The 12,756-nt window shown below is 42.1% G+C and overlaps 1 protein-coding gene across 7 annotated transcripts in view; it reads left to right on the plus strand.

Moving 5' to 3' along the window:
- The window catches only part of LOC124615403, a 494,346-nt gene that overhangs the window by 213,792 nt on the left and 267,798 nt on the right, over positions 1-12,756 (plus strand). For all 7 annotated transcript variants that reach the window (XM_047143247.1, XM_047143248.1, XM_047143249.1 and 4 more), the window contains exon 3: positions 12,335-12,386. Coding sequence is in view for 1 of the 7 variants with exons in the window: in XM_047143251.1 (XP_046999207.1) it covers positions 12,373-12,386 (14 nt within the window). In the remaining 6 variants the exon portion in view is untranslated. The remainder of the gene's footprint in view (positions 1-12,334; positions 12,387-12,756) is intronic.

Below are 12,756 nucleotides of genomic sequence, written 5' to 3' on the forward strand. Positions count from 1 at the left end.
AGATTTCGAAACTTTACTGTCTCAGTTCGACCTCTGCCTCTTAAATACTGGGCTCGCCACACATTTCAGTGTGTCTCACGATAGCTGCTTGGCCTTTGATTTATCGATTTGCAGCCCAAGACTTCTCCCATATATCCACTGGAGAGCACATGACGACCTGTGTGGTAGTGACCACTTCTCATCTGTCACTGCCCCAGCTTCAGGCCCACCGACGCCTGCGCCGATGGGCTTGAAACAAGGTGGACTGGGAAACGTTCACCTCTGCTGTCACTGCTGAATCTCCTCCATCACGGTAACATTGATGTGCTGGTTGAGCAGGTGACTACAACAATCGTTTTTGTGGCAGAAAACGTGATCCCTCGCTCTCTAGGGCGGCCCCAGCGAAAGACGGTCCCTTGGTGGTCGCCGGATGTCGCTGAAGCAATTAAGGAGCGTCGGCGAGCTCTACAGCGGCACCCTTTCATGGAGCACCTCATAGGCTTTAAACGGCTCCGTGTCCGCGTTCGCCAACTTATCAGACGACAGAAGCAGGAGTATTGGGAGAGCGGTGTTTCGACCATTGGCTGCCATACGTCACCTTCCCAAGTCTGGGCAAAGGTCAAAAGTGTTTTCGGGTACCAGACTCCACCAGGTGTTCCCATAAATGGCGTGTTATCTACTAACGCAAACGCGATTGCCGAGCACTTTGCTGAGCACTATGCGCGAGCCTCTGTGTCGGAGAATTACACCGCAGCCTTTCGCACTCTCAAACAGCGGCTGGAAGGGAAAGTCCTCGTGTTCACTACACGCCACAGTGAATCCTATAACGCCCCATTTATAGAGTGGGAGTTCCTCAGTGCCCTTGCACATTGCCCCGGTACAGCTCCTGTGCCAGTTCGGGTCCAACCTCTCTCGTCTGACTGCAATCGATATCTCCTCGTCACCTTCAACCGGATCTGGTGCGATGGCGTCTTTCTATTGCAATGTGGTGGGAGAGCACCATCATTCCGGAGCTCTAACCCGGTAAAAACCCGCTTGATGTGGATAGTTATCGGCCCATCAGCCTCACCAACGTTCTTTGTAAGCTGCTGGATCGTATGTTGTGTCGGCGGTTGTGTTGGCTCCTGGAGTCACGTGGCCTACCAGCTCCATGTCAGGGCGGCTTCCGCCAGGGTCGTTCTACCACTGATAATCTTGTGTCCCTCGAGTCTCTCATCCGAACAGCCTTTTCCAGACGCCAACGTCTGGTTGCCGTCTTTTTTATTTACGAAAAGCGTATGACACTATCTGGTGCCACCATCGTATCCTTGCCACATTATACGAGTGGGGTCTCAGAGGCCCACTCCTGATTTTTATCCAAAATTTCCTGTTGCTTCGTACTTCCCGTGTCCAAGTTGGTGCCTCCCATAGTTCCCCCCATATCCTGGAGAATGGGCTCCCGCAGGGCTCTGTATTGAGTGTCTCTCTATTTTTAGTGGCCATTATTGGTCTAGCAGCAGCTGTCACCTTCTCTGTATGCAGACGACTTGTGCCTTTCGTACTGCTCCACCAGTACTGGTGTTGCTGAGCGGCGCCTACAGGGCGCCATCCACAAGGCACAGTCATGAGCTCTGGCCCACAGTTTCCAGTTTACGGCCGCAAAGTCGTGTGTTATGCACTAGTGTCGGCGTCGTACCGTTCATGCAGAACCAGAACTTTACCTTAATGACGATCCACTCACTGTAGTGGAGACACACAGATTCTTAGAACCGGTTTTCGACGCGCGATTGACTTATCTTCCTCACCTTCGTCAGCTTAAGCGGAAGTGCTGGCAGCACCTCACTGCCCTCCGCTGCCTGTGCAATACCAACTGGGGTGCAGATCGCTCTACGCTGCTGCAGCTCTACAGAGCCTTTGTTCAATCCCGCCTTGACTATGGGAGTCTTTCGGTTCGGCGGCACCATCAGCATTGCGTTTACTCGACCCAGTGCACCACTGTGGCGTTCGCCTAGCGACAGGAGCTTTTAGGACGAGTCTGGTGACCAGCGTCCATTGCAGGTTAGGCGTGCACAATTGCTGGCCAGTTAAGTTGCACACGTTCGTAGTTCTCCTGCACCTCCAAATCACCGTCTCCTTTTCCCACCCACGGTGGTTTATCTCCGCCATCGGTGGCCCAGGTCAGGACATCCAACTGCAGTTCGTGTCCGATCCCTTCTTTCCGAACTGGAGTCCTTGCCTTTACCACCTGTACTTCAGGTCCATTCACGTAAACCTCCTTGGTGTACACCAAGACTTCGTCTAAACCTTTCATATGGGCCTAAGGACTCAGTTAACCCCTCAGCTCTCTGCTTCCTCTTCCTCTCGATTCTTGACATGTACCGAGGCGCGTATGTCCATGGAGGACATATTGAACAGCATTCCTTGCCCGATGGCTGCAGGGTTTTCACTGCCGAGCGGGTGGCTATATCTCGTGCTCTTGAGCACATCTGTTCGTGTCTTGGGGAGTGTACTGGATCCTTGAGCAGCCTACAAGCTATGACCAGTGCTACCCTCGTCATCCTTTGGTAGCGACCATCCAGAAGCCCATCTGTGCCCTGGAATGGTCCGGTCATTCAGTGGTGTTTGTCTGGAGCCCAGGTCACGTCGGAATCCCATGCAACGTACTTGCCGACAGGCTGGCCAAACAGGCTATGCGGAAACCGCTTATGGAGATCGGCTTCTCTGCAGCTGACCTGCTTTCAGTACTACGCCGCAAGGTTTTGCGGCTTTGGGAGACGAAATGGCATAACCTCAGGACGCACAACAAACTGCGAGTCATTAAGGAGACCGAGTGTGTTACAGTCCTCCATGCGGGCCTCTCGGACGGACTCTGTGGTTCTATGCCGGCTCCGCATTGGCCACGCTTGGGTGACACGCGGCTACCTCCTGCGTCGTGATGACCCACCCCAGTGTCGGTGCGGCGCCCGGCTGGCAGTGGCCCATATCTTAGTGAGCTGTCCTCCTCAGTCTGCCCTGCGACGGACTCTTCAGTTACCGGACTCGTTACCATTAATATTAGCTGACAACGCCTCATCGGCTAATTTAGTTTTATACGTTACGGTGGGTTTTATCATTCTATATAAGTTTTAGCGCATGTCCTTTGTCCCTTTGTGTTCTCCACTATAATGCTTTTAGGGTGGATGTTTTAATGTGTGGCAGAGTGGCTGCCTTTTCTCTTTATTCTCGTGGTCGGCCAGCCACGGTCATCTGCTCTCTTGTTCTTACCCCCCTTCTACCTGTTTCTTGCTTCTCTGTGTGGTTTTCTGTTCCTGTTTTGCCCATGGTAGTGTTGGTTGCCTTCTGTCACCCTTCTGGTTCTTCCTTTCTCCTGCTATTGTGCTGTACGTCTCCTTTCTTTTCTTCTTTCCCTTGTGTAATTATTTTACCGGGAACAAGGGACCAATGACCTCGCAGTTTGATTACTCCTCCCCCCCCTCTCCCCTTCTCTTTTAAACCGACCAACCAAACAAGTTGAAATCAGTAAGCAGCTTGTTCTACAACAGATCGGAGTGTCTCAGATCACATTTAGAATGTGTTGTGCAGTGCATGCCTTCAATTCTGCTACATCTTCCAGGTCACATGATACGGACGGCCAGGCTGTAGGGAAATGACGGCTGATAATCATAGCATTTTCGAAAAGGCCTCTGCAGTAGGTGCTTCACTTGCTGTGCAATAAGCGGAGGCGGCCATCCTACAAAAAACATCCTAACCACATATTTACCCTGTTGGGAGAGCAGAATGACGTTTATGCGCAAAAGGCTCATATAGCGCTCACCATTGACGGTACAGCTAACAGGACCCGCACAGTGTTGCCAACTCCTAAAAAACGTCCCCCCCCCCCCCCCAGGATCAATTCGAAATCCCCCAAAATTTTCCTTCGAAGCCCCTAAAGTTCCGAATAAGCATCTTGTTTGATAGAAACATTGAACTAGTAATAAAAAACATTCGGGTAGGAGAAATGATGATTTTATTTACATAGTTGTAGAAAATACAACTTATAATCTAAAATACCTTATGATTAAAAACACACTGGCGAATTATTTCGAATAATTCTTAAGCGTTGTGATGGCGTTAATTGATAGAAAAATAGACATTTTTATGTAAGGATGTGTGATTAATTATTTGAAAAACTTAGTGTTACTAAGTTAGAGGTTAGTAAATCTGAAAGTTAAGACAATAATAACGGAAAAAAATGACGCACAGTACGAATGCTTCTAATTTAACATGAAACAAAATATTTCGGGATGATATAAATGTGCTCCGATTTCGACTTACAAAACATCGAATATTTCGTCAAAGGCTTGAGTATCATGTTGCGTTTTACCATTGTCTGGCCGTTTGTGATCATACGTATTGACGTTGAATAACTCGAGCATACGACTAGATGGAACGAATTCGACACACGAATCGCAGTCTGTTTGCAATGTAAATCTTACTATGATGATACTTCGAAGTACTTAAAGAGACAGATTATAGCGTAATTTATTTTTAATTACACTGTACGTCGAAAAATCTTGTGTTTGATATTGGCTATATTTCCAAAACGCTTTTCTCCAGCGGAATCACAACGTTTGAAATACCTCGGTATAAAATTCAACGGAGTTGGATACATTCGACAAGGCTTATTTTGCAACGGATTCCATTCAGATTCCGTTTCATTCTTGTCGCCGTATAAGTGAGTCCTATAAATTACAGTAAAAATGCCAGGCACATTCGGTTTTATTTGAGACAAAGCAACTTGTGGGTGAATAATGGCCATCGTCTTCAGAATAGACATTATCTGGCAATCTTTTTATGAATTTCTCGCCCCAAAGTATAGAGACGTCTTCTCTGGCATCTGGTAAGTCTTTCTCTATATTTTGTGCAATGGAATGCATTAGATAGGACACGAAATCAAAATCTGCTAATTTACGGTCACTCACTTTCTTTAGGCTCGATGGTACAACAAGTTTTTGCAGTAAACTTTTGAGCATTAAAAGTAGATCTTCGTGCAACTTAGTAGGTTCCACGTGGTCACTTTTGGAAAAGTAAATTAATTTGCGTTGTACTTTTCATCTCAAATTTCAAGACGACAAGGAAAGCTTTGAACGGTAATTTGTCATAATATCGTAAAGCTGTTCAGCCTTAAAGCATTTATCTTCCGATTTAGGAACTGAAAATAGCAGTTGTAGTTCTTCCCGCTGATCTAATATTGTGTTAATTGCCTCGGACCATGCAAGCCAACGTGGTCCACTAAGGCCTTGAATCTTTTTTGGTTTTCAAATACTAATCATAGTTTTGTACAGTATCTTATACTTTTCTGATCTTTTAGGGTTGTAGGAAAACCAGTTATGCGTTTCCCGTACTAAGAATTCCAGTTGACGCGGTAATGTTTCCGATGCCTTTTCAGCGCACAGATGGAGTGAATGACAAACGCACCTCATGACAGTTATATCACTTACTTTATTCTTAAACAGAGCGGGGACAGAATTGTTTTTCCCAACCATGACACTCGCACCAACGACGCCAATCCCGACCATATTTTCAACTCTCAAACCATCTTCTTCTAATTGAGCTTTAATGGCACCTTGCATACTTTTTGCATCAGCATCAATTTCTTTATAGATCTGTAAAAAGTTGTGATCACTGCCTTTATCTTTGCACAGAATTATCGCAGCATAACATACACAATTTTTTGCGTCGAAAGATCAGTGCTCTCATCGGTTATGATCGAATGCGGACCATCGCCAATTGTTTCTATCAAATCCTGAAGCATGCACGGACCTAGCACGTTTTTAATGAACATCGAACATTTAGTACGAAGGAGTTTTAGATCCGAAATCGCAGGTGACGAAGGGTCTAGCTGTGGTGGTAGTATTTTGATCTGTCATCCACAGTCTGTAGTGAACTGTGCACTGCGATGACTGCGGAAATTTTCAATTCAGCGATCTTGGTTGTTTCTGACAAAACTGCTTTGAACGTTGAAGTCAGTTTTGCGTGACTTTGCAGATTTGTCGAATGCTACAGCCTTCTTATGTTTTTCAGTCTTTGCATGACTCAAGAGATCCTTTTTGTGCGCTTTTAACATAATTCGACCGTACTTGCAAGTCGATGAGCATGGATCAGGACCTATCCAACCTGTAATAAAAATAATAAGATATTCAGTAATATATTACGGTATATATCAGTGCAAATTAAACCAGATTGACAACCTTTAGACAATTTTTTTATGGGTTGCAAAGGCCACCTCATCTGCCTGGGGAACGAAATAAATGTAAAAATATTAGTTAAAAAGAACTTTCACACCACCTTCATATCAAACGTCACGAGTGCAACCATGAAAGTATTCAAATTACCGCGCCGATAGAAATATCCCCATAATTCATTCGTAAGCTAGACAGATTAACGGACTCGTGTCGAAAAGAAAGCAAGCAAGTACATGTAAATTGAACAAAATTAATGTGCAACACCTGGAAGTAATAGTCAATCACTGCCAAATCAAGCTCCTGTTCAAAGGCATTCCACGAACTGAACTGAATCAACTGACACACTTAACCTACTTTACCTTTTTTAAGAAAATGTTGCGAAAATCGTGGCTGGTCTCCTGGTCTGGAAGCTCTGAAGAAATTCTTGCATAACAATTATTTATCGAAAGAATCAACGTTTACGTGACAATTCATTACGTATTGCTGCAAAACAATGACCGATGTGACTGCGGAAATCAGCTTATCTTTCTAACCTCATTTTACTATTCAGTTTAGATTTTCCGTGATCACATTCGCTTATTCTTTTTCTCAAACAGAGTATGATAAGGAGAATGTAATATTTCGACTAGAATGCGATATATTATGTAAAATTTTTTATACCAATTTAAAAAAAAAAACTTTGCTGCAATCCCTGGAGTTCTGGATCAGCCTCCCAACGTTTCGCATATTTTTGTTGATATCGTTTCATGTTTTCTTTTGGAATTCTAGAGCGAATATAAGCACCAATCGTTAATCATTGATGTTCTTCTTCATTTCTTGGTACTTTACAAAGACAATTATAACTAACTTTGTAATTCTAAAGAGTAGAATACGCTACTTCAAAGGTCATCAGGTACCTGGCCACGTTAGAATCTCAGCCATGGAGAATAGAGTGAATGAGTGTGCACAGGATAGGAGAATACGTAGAACCGGCGTACTGGAAATCCGTTCTTTTGATAGTTCTGTGTTTTACCGCGAGCGGCGCGAAGATGCGCAACTTCCAATAGCAGTACAACACCGTTCAGCGCTTGCGCGGTACGAAGTTCCTTCTCGTTGCGTTGGAGACAAGAGTAAATACCATTCCCATCATAGCTCCGTCTACATATATACGTCTTAGATGTTGCCGACCGTAGCGCCGCCACAAGAGGTACGGATTTCGTGTCCACTGCTGAAGCACGCTGTGCACACTCCTTTGCTCTAGTCTCCATAATCTCAACCGCTGTCGTTCGCGCGCGCTTTCCATCTTTCTCCGAGTCCCCCCGTTAAAATGAAGCCCCTACAAAAAAACCTTTCCATCTATCTTCCTCCTAAATTTGGGGGGAAACCCTACGTTGGCAACACTGGACCCGCAAGTCCCATCTCCTCCAAAAAATATGGCCCTCCAATAAACTATGCCGCCAACTTACATCACACAGTTACGTCTGCATAATGAAGCGGTACCTGTTGAGTACGAGCGGATTTTCCGTTGCCCATTGTAGTTCTGTGCATTGATATGACATTGGAGATGGAAATGAGCTTCATCTGTCAACATAATGTTATGTGGCCATTGATTGCCCACTTCCATGCGAGCAAGAAATTAAAGAACAAACATTTGTCTTGTCCAAAGTTCTGGCAATTCCCTGTGCACTGCGCACCATCCCACGATCCCACTTGCAATAATGTGCCCACATCATCTACTGACGATAGATCAACAGTTTTGCTTCCTCTGCCACAATGCATAAAAAAACTGCGATTTCGATTTTGGCAGACATTGGACCAGCACCTTTTTTCAGACTCCTGAGTGTCCAGATCTTCTGCAAAGTTACTGGCGTACAGACTCGTCTCTTGTAAAAGAGCTATACCAACAGCGCGCGATCCTACATTGAGAGACATACCAAGCGAATTGAGGAACAGGCGTGTACCGCGTGTATTTTATTTTGCATGATGTACCGTTTAGAGCGCAATTTATTGGTAAAATTTTGTTAAATTTTTTTGTTTCCTCGACATTTCCCCGCCTTTTATATTATTCCATTCAAATTTGACACCATTCTGGGCAGTGGTTCGTTTTTATAGCCTTCTAAAACTAGAACTTCAATTATAAAGCACCCTGTAATTTGTTACAAACATGTTGTGCATTCAGACTAAAACAGATACCATGATACGACTAGTCCTTGCCAAAAAGGGGGTTAACCCTTTTTTCTGTATTATTTTTTTAAAATTTGGCATGCGTGTTCATTGGATCCGCACATAGGAGTAATTCGCTTCGACATGGAAAGTGTCAATGCAATTATACAAATACAATTAATATGGCTTAATAACATAGTACAATAATATAAATAAAAGTAAGTATAAATTTTTCTTACTAACTGAATAACAACATGTATTTTTTTATTCAAGAAGTCCATTAAAAGTGTATATGGGAGCTTTTAATTATTTCTGGAAAAGAATTCCTCTAAGGAGTACAGTGGTCAAGTAGGCCTAGATATTTTTTTAATGTGCGTCTGAATAGCATTTCATATTCTCTTGTACATTTAATATAATTAGGCAGTGCATTAAAAGTCTTAATAGCATCATGCTTTACTACCTTCTGTGCAAGTGACAGATTTTTAGTTCAAAATGGAGATCATCTTATAGTTGTGGTATGAACAATTTGTTTCGTACTGAGCATAGTTTTTAATGAAAAAATTCGTCAGAGCGTATGTGTACTAACGAATTGTTGTCTGTATTCCTAACTGTGTGAAGAGTTTTCTACATGAGGATCGTGGAGAAACTGCGCAAATAATTCAGACTTTTTTGTTTTTACTGGTGAATTACCCCAGAAGATTACGCCATAACTCATTAACGAGTGAAAGTACTCAAAATAAGCTGGTTTTAAAATGATGTCTGCAAGATGAACGATGATTCTTAAATCAAATGTTGCTGGTGACAGTCTTTTTAGAGTCATGGACACATGCTGTTCCCAGTTGAGCCTAATGTCAACATCAACCCCTAGGAATTTAGTGGAGTGCACCTGTTCTAGTACCTGGGTGTGGTGTGCAATGACTGTTTCCTGGATTTTTATTTTTAGTGTGGAACTGAATAAAATTAGTTTTTTAATATTAACTGAAAGAGAATTAATTGTAAACCAGGCTGTAGCTTCTCTGAGTATGTCATGAACATCTGGCTCCAGATCGGTAGTGGACGTGCTATCTACCACAATGGTTGGTTCAGCAGCAAACATTGTGAATTCACATTTTTTGCTAATGGAGAGGGGTAGACCATTAACATATGTTAAAAAATAGTAAGGGCCGAAGGACAGATCCCTGGGGAACCCGATGCTGTATTTTGCCCCATTCAGAAGCCACTGTATTAAGATATCCATTGTTGCAGCCATGTAGGACCACCTTTTGTTTCCTATCGTCGAGATATGATTTTAACAAATTACCTGTAGGCCATTTGATTCCATAATGATAGGCCTTCTCTAAGAGTACCTTGCAGTTTACATAATCAATAACCTTGGGAAGGTCACAGAAGACACCAACTGTTGGCTTCTTACTGTTACAAGACTCAAAGATGACATTTGTGAGTATATGGCACACTGTCAAAACCCCATTATGAAAACCAAACTGTCCATGGTTAATAATATTGTGGTTATCTATGTAGGCCACAATCCTGTTATACACTTTTTTTTCAAGAACCTTTGAAAATGTTGTTAACAGAGAGACAAGATGATAATTCGTGACATCGGTAGCATTGTTGGACATGTAGAGAGGTCTCACAATGGCGTATTTCATTCTCTCTGGAACAACTCCTTCGCAAAGAGATGAGTTGCAAACATGAGCAGATACTACACTTACTTCATTACTCCAGACTTTAAACAGCTTGCTAGAGATTTTACCTATGCCTGAAGATCTTTTACTTTTTAATGAGTGAATTATTTTTTAGTTTCATTGACGGCTACCTGTTTTACATTTATAACATTAGAAATTTCAGGGAGGTTATGTTTCAGATTATCTGTAGTTTCGCTTAGGTCACCACTGCAACCTATTTGAGAATTGACAGTTAAAAAGTGGTTGTTATATGTCTGCTAATTGTTTACTAACAACTATTTTCGAATCGTTAATTTTTAAGATGGTAGTTTTTATGGAGGTGGTTTGAAAAGATCTCGGAACGGAATAGAAAAAAAGTGCTTTGTTCCAGTGCCTTGATCCCATCTCGAAAGAGAGTTTCCTCCATGCCTGCAAAATAGTTGTCAACTCCGACTGTCAATTATTCGTTTGAGGTGAACCTTCGTCCACCAAAATTCATACCTAGTTCGTGTAATTTTGCCAAGGCGACTGCACACGTTTTGGCTCCAACGTCAAGAGTTGGGGCACCCATCTTGCAGATAATTTTTTAATTTGTAATTCTTCAGTTAAAATGTGATATACCCTTTCAGATAACATCTGGCAAGCGTGGGCAATTCCACGCACTTTCAATCGGCGATCCTCCATGACCATTTTGTGCACTTTTGCAATGATCTCTGGAATAGTGACACATCTTGGCCGACCACTGCGCATATCTTCATCTGAGCTCTCCGGACCAAATGTCCTTTGCATTCATACTTTTCTTTACGAAGTACTTAATCACTCCTCGAATTTCGATTTTATTTTTTCTGTCTTCGTTCTGAATTTATTATTTGAACAGCTAATTTCAGAAATTATGCACATGGTCTTTGATTTACTAATTACTTTTGTTAAAATTTAACAGTATGTCCTATCGTAGTTAAGCTGGAAAGGATATTCAGGTTTCTGGATATCATATACAGGTCTCATTTTTTTCTGACATGATAGTTGTATGCCGTCGGTGGACCATATTATTTTACCAGATTGCCTGCCCTGTAGTCTGTAGATCTTTTTTAGGAAGACAGATATACCCGATTGTTCATCACTAAATAAATATATTTTATATTAGCGTTACCTGCGAGATAAACATGCCTCCAGTCAGTCTCCTGAAGGTGTAATTTGAACTCTTTGAATATTTTTCCTCATTCATGTTTCTAATGGTTTTCCATTGAGCACTAGCATTACTCTGGTGTGTGTTAAAGCTGTTAATGGTTAGTATTTCCTCGTCGTGATCAGAGAGACCGAGTGCTGGAAGTGGCAGTAGTTCTTGTGGGCAAACTAACAGGGGAGACAAGATTGTAGGTATGCATTAAATTTGCAATTTCTGCCTTCGAAGATGAGGTAACTAGGAAATCTCTATTAAAATCTATCACTATGATATCCCCATTTTTCCTTTTTAGATATGTTAGCACAGAATCTAATTGTTTTATAAACATTTTAAAATTACCAAATGGAGCCCTGTATACTGGCACAGTTGCCAGTGTCTTGTCAGCTTTTGGTATTTAAGTAACACATACCTCGAAATGTTGCTCCACACAATATTTCTGTACATCTATTATATTAAACGACAGATTTTTTTCATGTAAATAGCTACCCCATCTCAACTCATATGCTTTCTACAATATGCGGTAGGTAATAGATAGTTTGGAATATTGAGCATTTCAATGCCAACAGTGACAAGGTGTTCTGTTAAGCAGAGAATATGAGCACAATATGCATCTCCTGGTTCATCAATATTTATTGTAAGTTGCTCAACTTGCAAAACATGGTTTGAATATTTTGGTGGAAAATTGTGAGCTTATTATTAGTGGCATGGTTGGTTGAGGTACTGTCACAGTTGGGACTGAGATTTATTTCCTTTGACATACCATTATGATAGGGGAAATTTTCTTCAGGGAAGGTGGAACTGTTGTGCTAGTAACACTGGTATTTATTGGAATGGACTGTATTACTTACATATTGATTGGAACCTTCCCCAAGCTGTGATGATACCATTAAAAAATCCCCAATTACCTCTTGCATTTGAAAGAATGGTCTGGTGGACAGCAACTGTTGTTTGTTTGCTATATGTTTACAGCTATATGATAACTGTATTTTATTTAATTTATTTGTGTATTATGGTTTGTGGCCTAATGCTTTTCTGTTAAAGACCTTTACTGTGCACCCATTTCCAAAGTTAAGTTTTATGATTTTCAAGGAAAGGGTAATTTTACCATTTACCTGTAGCTATTGAACCGTGTTGATGCAGGGTTTCATATCTCTGTTTTTTAGGTGACGAGTAGTGCCCCTCATTCTTGTACCTGCGATTCATGCAACATGTAATGTGAGTATTGTGGACATTTTTTGTGGCATGGAATTACAGGAAATAATTACCTATCCTCTTACAATATTGCCTTAGACTTTCATGTGATAGTGTTAAGTTTAACTGATAGCCAGAAAAGGCAAAAATGCGGGTCTGAAGAAGTGACATAATGTTGCAGTTTGCTTCACGGGGTGTTCAGCTGCAAAGTGATGGTTTGTTCTGGAGATATTGTGCCAATCTACTTGTGATACATTCTGTGTCAAATGATAGTACTACCTGAGTAAAATTATTGCTGTGTTCCTTGTAGTCATTTAGTGCATGAATATTTAGTTCTCACCACTCATGTTGGAGAATGTGAGTGTGTGCTAGGTTCCCCTGGCCAGCCTCGTTG

The sequence above is a fragment of the Schistocerca americana genome, chromosome 5 (assembly GCF_021461395.2).
Source record: "Schistocerca americana isolate TAMUIC-IGC-003095 chromosome 5, iqSchAmer2.1, whole genome shotgun sequence".
Taxonomy (NCBI): domain Eukaryota; kingdom Metazoa; phylum Arthropoda; class Insecta; order Orthoptera; family Acrididae; genus Schistocerca; species Schistocerca americana.